The 8,844-nt window shown below is 41.7% G+C and overlaps 1 protein-coding gene across 3 annotated transcripts in view; it reads right to left on the bottom strand.

Moving 5' to 3' along the window:
• Window positions 1–8,844, bottom strand: part of pax7a (paired box 7a) — a 47,354-nt gene that overhangs the window by 19,098 nt on the left and 19,412 nt on the right. For all 3 annotated transcript variants that reach the window (XM_049584916.1, XM_049584903.1, XM_049584909.1), the window contains one exon: window positions 5,016–5,215. In XM_049584916.1, coding sequence (XP_049440873.1) covers window positions 5,016–5,215 — 200 coding nt within the window. The remainder of the gene's footprint in view (window positions 1–5,015; window positions 5,216–8,844) is intronic.

The following is an 8,844-nucleotide window of genomic DNA, read 5'->3' on the forward strand; positions in this document are numbered from 1 at the left end:
AGTGTGAATTTGAGAGGAGAGTGGGATTAGCTTGATAAGTATCAGGAGTACAGAAGCACTGTACCAAAGTCATTTAAATTCTAATAATAAGAAACTGTTAGAACATTCACACTGATGCATTGCAACAATTTTTCCCCTACAATCTACACAAATCCTATTTATTCCTTTATGAAACATAAACCCATACTGGCGGGAATACAGTTGCCTGTTGGGTTTAGTTGTCACCACTCAGCTCCATTGTGATTTCCTCTCTTGCCGCTGGTACTCGACTGATATTATAACAATCAGGAAACAGTGTAGTACCTCCTGATACCTCCCTATGGGATTATATTTCCACTAGCTGTCTTGAAAACTTGTTTAAAGGCATCAGCGTGAGTTGGAATGTGCCTGTACTGGTCTGTCACATAAAGCTATGAAAACCAGTACACATAAAGGTCTTTTGCCTGCGCTCATTCTACTGCATCGACAGGCCAGCACAAGCCGCAGATAAAGAGAGAAACTTTTTACCAAATTGATTTGCACGCTTCGTAAAAAGCAATGCTTATACCTTATTAGATTCTACTGAGTATAATAGGTACATGCAGAATGTTTATTGGTAATGAAAGAGGATCTATGTGACAGATTCGGTAAAGTGAGCCGGAGGCGGCGTGCTGAGATGATGAGCCTCAGCCGAGACTCAGGAGTCACTCTCTTAAAAACTTCAGTCTAAATAGAGGAGAATGTAATTTGCTTCATCTGTGAGCGCTGATTTACAGCGGTCTGCAGCCTATTGCCTGCACCCCTTCCCCTCAGTGCTACCCCCACCTGGTCCATTCTGCACAGGGGGAGCAGACACAAATGATGCTCTCTTCTCTAATAGCTCATGGAGTGGCTGTGCCGCCCGCTCCTGTTAAAACTGAGGGGTTATCAGATGGAAAGTGGCAGCGCACACTGCATCAGCGCAGCACATACCGAAGGTGGACTTGGCAGTATCCCCTCCCACTGAGACAGCCTGGAACTAATTGCTGAGAGATACGGATCATATCCCACAATTTGTCATTTGGGGTGATAAAACCATTGCTGGGCTGGCGGTGGTGAAGGAGCGCTGGTAGTTCCGCTGAAAGGGGCAGCAGGGCTGATAAAGATGGATGGTGAAAGGGTCTTAAAATGGCAAGCGAGGGCAGACACAAGGGAGTTAGCTCTGTTTATGAGTTTAGGTTGTGAGTCAGCGCTAAGCCAAACACTCATCACTCCAGAATCTAGCACTTTAATTTACAACACAGCTCTGGGCTGTGGCACTTGAGTGCCAGCGCAGCTATGTTTGTGGCTCTCAAGTACAGTTTACTTCTGAATCCAACTTGGAAAAAAACTGCCCTTCACATTATCACCATGTTTAATGACAAACGGGTAACACAGAACCATGACCGCGGACACATATTCAAGTTAAAATATGAGTCTGTGGGAGCACCGACACCCCCTGCCTTCACTTTCCCTCTCAACCCCAAACACCAGTTTGTCTGCGAACGACATCTGGAAGATGCGTCATTGCAGCTGTGCTGGAGAAGCTTTGCTCTCAGGCCAAAGGGTCTCCTCTCTCCTGCCCTGTGATGGGCCTTTTGGGCACCTATGTGAAAGCCCAGCTGGTGGACATTTTCACAACGCCCACATGCACACACTATCAAATTCACATTTAAACAAAATTCCTCTGGATTAACTTCATCTTTATTATCTAATTCTTCATTAAAGGCCTTAGATGTCAATGTTTGTAGTATGTCCAGCAGTCACTGAAAACCTATTTAAAAACTTGAAGAACAATGATTCCTTTGAGATGATCTGAACAATCAGACTTATGTTATATTCACAGACCCAAATCTTCCTTCACCAAACTGCGGCGCAACTTTAGGCATTATTTATTTTGGCTACCAGAGCCCCTTCCTTCGTAACCTTCTCCGAAAATTAAGTTTGAGTTGACCTTTTGAGACTTTCAAAGCCTTTAAGAATTAGATTACGAGGAAAATAGCATTAACAAATTATAGCCATGACTCAAATTCCTCAGGTTTTCACATGACATCATTTAAGTCTATTATCTAACAGCAAACACACAGCAGTCACTCTGTCTTCTTTCTCTCTGTCTCTCTGACACTTTCATGTTTAGATATTTTTGTCAGGCTCCAGAAATACTCAGGTGCTAATACAAGAAAGGATTTTGTTCTGTCCTCCATGATGACTTTGAAATGCACTAGATTGATGCATTTCTACATGGCACTTACTGAAAGCTTTAATAATGAAGAAAACAAAATGTGGTTTGGACAATTATGTGGCTGTATTAAGCCCTATTAGGCTTGTTGGAACTCAATATACAAAATGCAAAATTAAATTTGCTCTCTAGATATTTATTATGAGAGTGTATTAGAGAAGATTTTCAATGGAAATTATTGATGCTTTCAGTTCTTCCACCTCTTGTCCACATTTACCTCCTATACCCTAACAAAAAATCTAATACATTGCGTTATAACAGCCATGAGATAAATTTCTCCTCCCTTGAGTGAGGCATTAAACACTCAGACATGCAGGACATCCTTGCGTGTTGGGGGGTTTCAAGATGGACAAAGACATGTGTGGAATTAGTTACCCCAACTGCATGTTTGTAGTGTGATGAACAGTTAGCATGCGGTGAGGAGTTTGGGGGGTTCAGAGGGAGTGTGAACGACTGTGGTAAGAGGAGAGGGGTGCCCCAGACCTTTTTTTTTTTTTTTTACTAGCGGCTGATTGATTAATGTTGTTGTCGGGGCATAGGGTCCCTGGAGAGGATGAGGAACCCTGTGTGATATGTGGAGGGTTTTACAAGCAGCGGCGAGCTTGAAAGTGATGGGATGAGATCCTGGCCAAAGGCCGAAATGAGAAATCCATCAGGAATGCATTCCCTTTCTCTCCTCTCCTCTTTTTTTCCTCCCTCTCTCCGTCTTTGGAAGAACAGCTGCTGCCATAACCCTACTGTACATATCTTCCTTCAATCTTACATGCAACTGCAGGGCACCCGGGCTGTCAGACAGACAGGATCCTGGGTCTGAGGTGTGAAGATGGGGAGCTTTTCTCTCAAACATCTCCAACATGAAGGCCTGTGATAAGCAGCGATACATGCACAGCACAATACAGTAACAAGGGCAACATCCTCCTGAAAGATGAGTAAATAACTGCCTTGGGTAACAGAACATTTTCAGAGTATTAAACGTGATACTTTTTGCGTGTGTTCAGGGGAATTACGGTATTTGGTGTTCAGGCAGCACAGATTCATGCGAGGCCTGCACAAGGGGAAACATAGTGTAAGCCTCTTTTTCTTCACAAGTCTCAGCACTGAGCAACCACAGCACATTGGTGTTGGCAGGTGGAGTTTTTACAGTTAGCACAAGTCAAATTACACGTTTTTAAAGTACCTGACGTACAGTTAAAACACATTTCCTCATTTACCTCAAGCCACACAGATAAGCTTCAGTTTTATTTGTCCAAGTTTTAAGATATCTGTCTCTGAGATTTCTGCCTTCACCAACAGTGGCGATCCTAGACACTTGGGGGGCCCAAGGCAAAGAGGCCTTTTGAGGCCCATCAAGGTCATTTCAAGCTTGAAGGGGCCCTACTTTGGGGCAGCGGTAGTGCACTGTATAGTACCTTTATCGGAAGTTTATAGCTGTCATTGTAAAACGTGCCAATATGAGTGGCCATTAAGGGCCTCTTTTTTACAAATTCTTTTGGGGGGGCCTGAATATTTGCTTGGCTTGCCTCTCCTGCAATGCACCCTTGTAAGACACATCTTTGTTATTTAGGGAGATAAACATATGACACTGTAACTTTGTACCGAAGAAATAGTCCCTATGAAGAGAGTTTACAGTGTGTTCTTTTGGTTATCCAGAGTAACAGGGACATTACTGGAGTTGCTGCATTTCTTTAACACTAATTCTTCCATTTGTATTGGACTGGAAGTGGAAATCTCGATGTTTCAAAACCTGGGCAAATTAAACTTTCTGCACAGTTAGTTAATGCAATCAGTGTTGGAAAGTGTCAACTTACAAGTAATGCAGGTTTGGGAATTCTCTTTTTTGTACACCTGCTACTGTGGCTGGTGGATTTCAAAACCTAAAAGCCACTTAACAGTTTACCATTGTTTTTCCGGCTGGTAAGTGAGGCACTTTGCAGCATTTGGCTGGTCGCTGATGCTAATTTCCAACCCTGGTGATGGTGTAATGTTAAATTAAATTACAAAATAAATGTAATTGTAATCTGTTAGAGTTACAGAAAAAAAGTCATTAAAAGTTACTAATCAAAATATCAAGTATCAAAATACTTTCTGTTTGCGTAGAATCTAACATTCATTCTGTTGCTTTTTTCCTTGCTTTTTGTCATGCCTTCTGTTTGCGTATTTCCAGACAACATGGGTCAGCAAAGCCATTGCGACAATTATCTATCATTCAGGATGACTTACAAGGAGCTGTCTCTATGTCCACACAGGATCCATTCATTTGGCAGTATGCGCTCAAATTTTGCGTGTTGTTTTTTTGTAGTCTTGTTTGAATCTGCACTGCCTCTCGTCTGCCAATCAAATCAATGCGCACTGCTCTAACCAACCAAGTCTGCCATGCCTGCAACGAGCCAAGGCCAAGGCAGCTGACCGTGACGTCAGACAAGAACGCCTTTCAGTGCTGGAAATTCAACAACATTTTCCTGCTGGAATTAGAAAACGGCTGTAACATTACTGTACAGTGTAAAGCTTGTTTACCAGCGGTGAAAATGCTGTCAGCATCAAAATGCTCGGTGTCAAACCTTCAGCTTTATTGCCCAGTTGGAAACATTTGTTAAAAAAGTAATCAAATGTAATGAGTTACAGTACTTTGAAGATTAAAAGTTACATTCCTTATTCCATTTTGAACAAAGTGCTAGTAATCTAGATTACATTTTAGAATTAACTTTCCCAACACTAACCATTATATGTATGTTTTAATAACTGATATGATCTCACTGATGGTGTCACTGTTATGTCTAACCTGTACTCTGGCCTCTGTGAGTTTTGTCCTCTGAGCCAGCTCCTCTCTGGTGTAGATGTCTGGGTAATGTGTCCTTTCAAAAGCCTTCTCCAGCTCCTCCAGCTGCTCTGCAGTGAAGGTGGTGCGACTGCGTCTCTGCTTCCTCTTCAGGGGCAAGTCGGGCTCCGAGTCTACATCCGAACCCTCGTCTGTGCGGTTACCTGAGGTGAAAAGAAAAAGACAGAGAGGCCATCTGTGTGATCATGGAACGAAATCAAGTAAAGGAGTGCTTTGTGTGAATTAAGTGAGGACCGTTTGTAGAAAATAGCATCAAATGTGAGCTGCAGCTGATCGAGAAGGAGCTCTAACAGCATTATCTACATTTTGTAGGCTCTTTTGTTGCTCCGGAGAGCGGGACTGGCAACATAGAGGATTCAAATGACAGCAACTCCTCTCTGAATATACAACTGGGAGAATATTATCTTAATCTGTGGATATTTATTTAATATAGAGTAGGCCCTGATACACAATCCTGCCTCTGTGAGGGGCCCCAGAGGCTGTGAAGGCAGAGGGCTGAGGGGGAGCGGGGGTGTCGGTGGGTAGAGGGGTTAATCTGCACAGGCCACCTTGCTGCTCCTCACCCTGCTTTTCTCTCTCATTGGCCCAGGGCACACTGCTCATACACAGCTCAGCCAAAGTGTATAAAATAGAACACAATATCACACCAAAACCATTCAGCCCCATGTGTTTCCATCTGCTGTCATTAAATGAATTAGAACATATTTTACATTACTTTTTAGGCATTCAACTAAGCTGAATTTTTGCTCGAGGAATATAGATACAGCACAAAGCTGTACAATCCGGGCCGACAGGGAAATTTTTGACAGCAAATACGCATTACCATTGCACATTACCATTATAACTGAATTTAGAAAATTGCATCATTTTCACCTCCTCTGCATGTCTATTCAAACTACATGGCCCTTTTCATTTCATGTCATAAAATTCATATTTTCATAATTTCCTCATTGAGACATTGACAAGGCGGCGTGATGTGCCAGTGTTGCTCCAGGCCTAGTTGGATTGCATCATGCACAGTCCAGAAAGTGTGGGAGAGGGAAAATAAAGGGAGATATTGAAGGAGAGGGTGTATGAAGAGATTTCTGCTTCTGACAGAGGCCCTCCGTTATTCAGCTCAAATGAAAACTATAACGCTCACCTGCACGTCTCGCCCGAGCGACTTCCTGCCACCTAATTCATTGTTTTACAGCGCCGATCTCTGTTTATAGCTCACTCCAGTCCAATCTTTCAACATAAGTGGACAAAAGAATACTCAAACCTAGCCTCCAAATAACAACTGTGAGAACAAAAGAGCAACAGAGCTGGCGGAGTCTCAAGGCCAGCTCCAGAGTTTAATTAAACAAGGAATTATGGGATTATATGGAGACTATCATTACAGGCCACTCTATGAGTCTTCTACGAACATTTTTGTCCCCCTGAGCTCATGCTCAATGATTCTCTGCGGATTACATGTGGCCGCAGGACATGAGGCCGCATTCATTAAATCAATTCTTCAGTCTTATCCTTTTTAATAAAGATTGATTCTTGAAGCACAGGCTCACTCAGCTGCAGAACACCCTTGAACATACAAAGTTGAATATGTACATACACCACATATCCCTTTGTTGGTTTTCATGAGGATGCGTATATCCATTTGCCCGGTAACTTGCCATGACGACACTTGAGACCAGCACGGCAGTCTGCAGATCACTTTCCAAAGTCACCTCTGTGTCCTACAGGGAGACGTGGGGGCCAGAGTAGACACATACTCAAGGGGGCTCTGAGAAAGACACTAAAGTCCTCTCCTCCTCAAATTATTTTCTTTTCCTCCCCTTTGTTTGAGCTGCTTTCACAGACTTTATTTTGCAAGTAAACCGCTGTGGCAATCTGTGTCACATTTAGCATGCTATCAGGCTAATGACTGATAAACCTCGACAGACAATAGCTTGTACTGCTGCTCTCCATTAAGCCCCACAGAGCCAACACATCTGCTCTTGTACATGAACCAGAAGCACAAGGTCAACAGCCCTGCCTGTAATGAGCAAGGGAAAATGGAAAATGGCACACGCTGCATGGGGCCAACTGGGATTGGGGTTGGACGTAAAACTCATCTATATGCCGACTACATTTGGCGAACAGAAGACAGAGAATACACTGAAACACATGGCTGCTCTCCATGTTGATGTAAGACAGTGCCTGACACTGATTCCTGGTTAACATACAGAGCGGTTACAACAGTCCGTCCAAAGAGAAGACAGCTTACAAACCAGCTTGAATACATGTCAGTATGCACAAGATAGAAAACAACCATTTTTATCGGCGAGTTTTCCCGACAAAGCACTTTAAAATCATAATTTCATGTCTTCTTTTTCCTCTCACACGTGGCGACTTTAACAGATAAAACAAGACTCAGCGAACAAAATCCCTGCAGCGCTGCTAAGGTCAATTCCTTAATGGTCCGCTCTGCACAAAAAGGTACATTCTGATTAGACCTTCATATAATACGACTGAGGTAATTCCATTCACAGGTTCATGGGATATTGATAAACCACTCATGCTTTGTTTCATTACTTATCGTCCAATTAGAATCTAATTATGTGCCATCCAGTGGGCACGATTAGCGGCGTGTACTCTCCTCCAGGGGCCCTCTGAGGTTTTTCCCCCAATATTGATTTAGAATTGCGCCCATTACGAAAAGGAATTAATCAGGTTTGCACATTGCTTTGTCTAGGTAAGTGCTTGATTAAGATTAGATATAACACTGGGTATGTCTTGAGTAAAAGCTACCTTAACCGAAACTGTAATGAATGTCACGACTTGTAAATAAGATGGTTTAAATACGGGCTGGGGTGGAGGAAGTATTCAGATCTTTTACTTAAGCAAAAGTACTAATACCACACTGGAGAAATACTCTCTTACTAGTAAAGGTGCTGCACTGGAAATCCTACTTAAATAAAATGTGTAACTACAATCAGGAAAATGTATGCAAGTATTAAAAGTAAAAGTACTCAGTTCAAAGACAATTAAATCAATTTAATAAACTGAAATAATTTTAAGGAAAAGTAGCATATGTGAGAAACTGGATCCATGAAATGTTTTTGCATGAAAAAACAACTCTGAATGATTATCAAAATAGTTGCCTATTAATTTTCTAATCAATGAACTAACTGTTTCAGCTGCACTTGTATATTTTGATATGGTTTGTGTGCAAAAATCTTAATTTATAAAATAACTAAAGTTATCAAATAACAGTGGCGGAGTAAAAAGTACAATATTTCCCTCAGTGTAGCAAAGTAAAAGTAGAGTAGCCTGAGATTAAAATACTCAAGTAAAGTAAAAGTACCTCAAATTTGTACTTAAGTTTGGTACTTGAGCAAATGTACTTGTTGCACTCCACCACTGAATACAGAAAATAGTTTAAAGGTTTAATTTGCTGTCATATAATAAGACTGCTCTACATATAATTGTTAAAACATAAAAAGGTGATCACTTTAGGAGGGAAAAATGATGCTAATGTTCGGGTCATAGAAGTGGGAACAAGTTAAAGTCATGTTTTAATCGGGAGCATAGTCATGCTGGGAAGCTCAGCTCTTACTAAGCAAACTACTGTCACACAGTGGATGAACACTGTCAAATAATATATTTACAGTGATTAACAGTTATTATTAACAGCTAGGAATAATCTCTACAGACTTAGACTTTCACCCTGGTGTGACTTTGCTTTAATGATGCCTTAATTCTAACCAGACCCTTTAGATAAAACACAGCTCTTGCTTTTGAAGGACTTGTG

The sequence above is a fragment of the Epinephelus fuscoguttatus genome, linkage group LG1 (genome assembly GCF_011397635.1).
Source record: "Epinephelus fuscoguttatus linkage group LG1, E.fuscoguttatus.final_Chr_v1".
NCBI lineage: Eukaryota > Metazoa > Chordata > Actinopteri > Perciformes > Serranidae > Epinephelus > Epinephelus fuscoguttatus.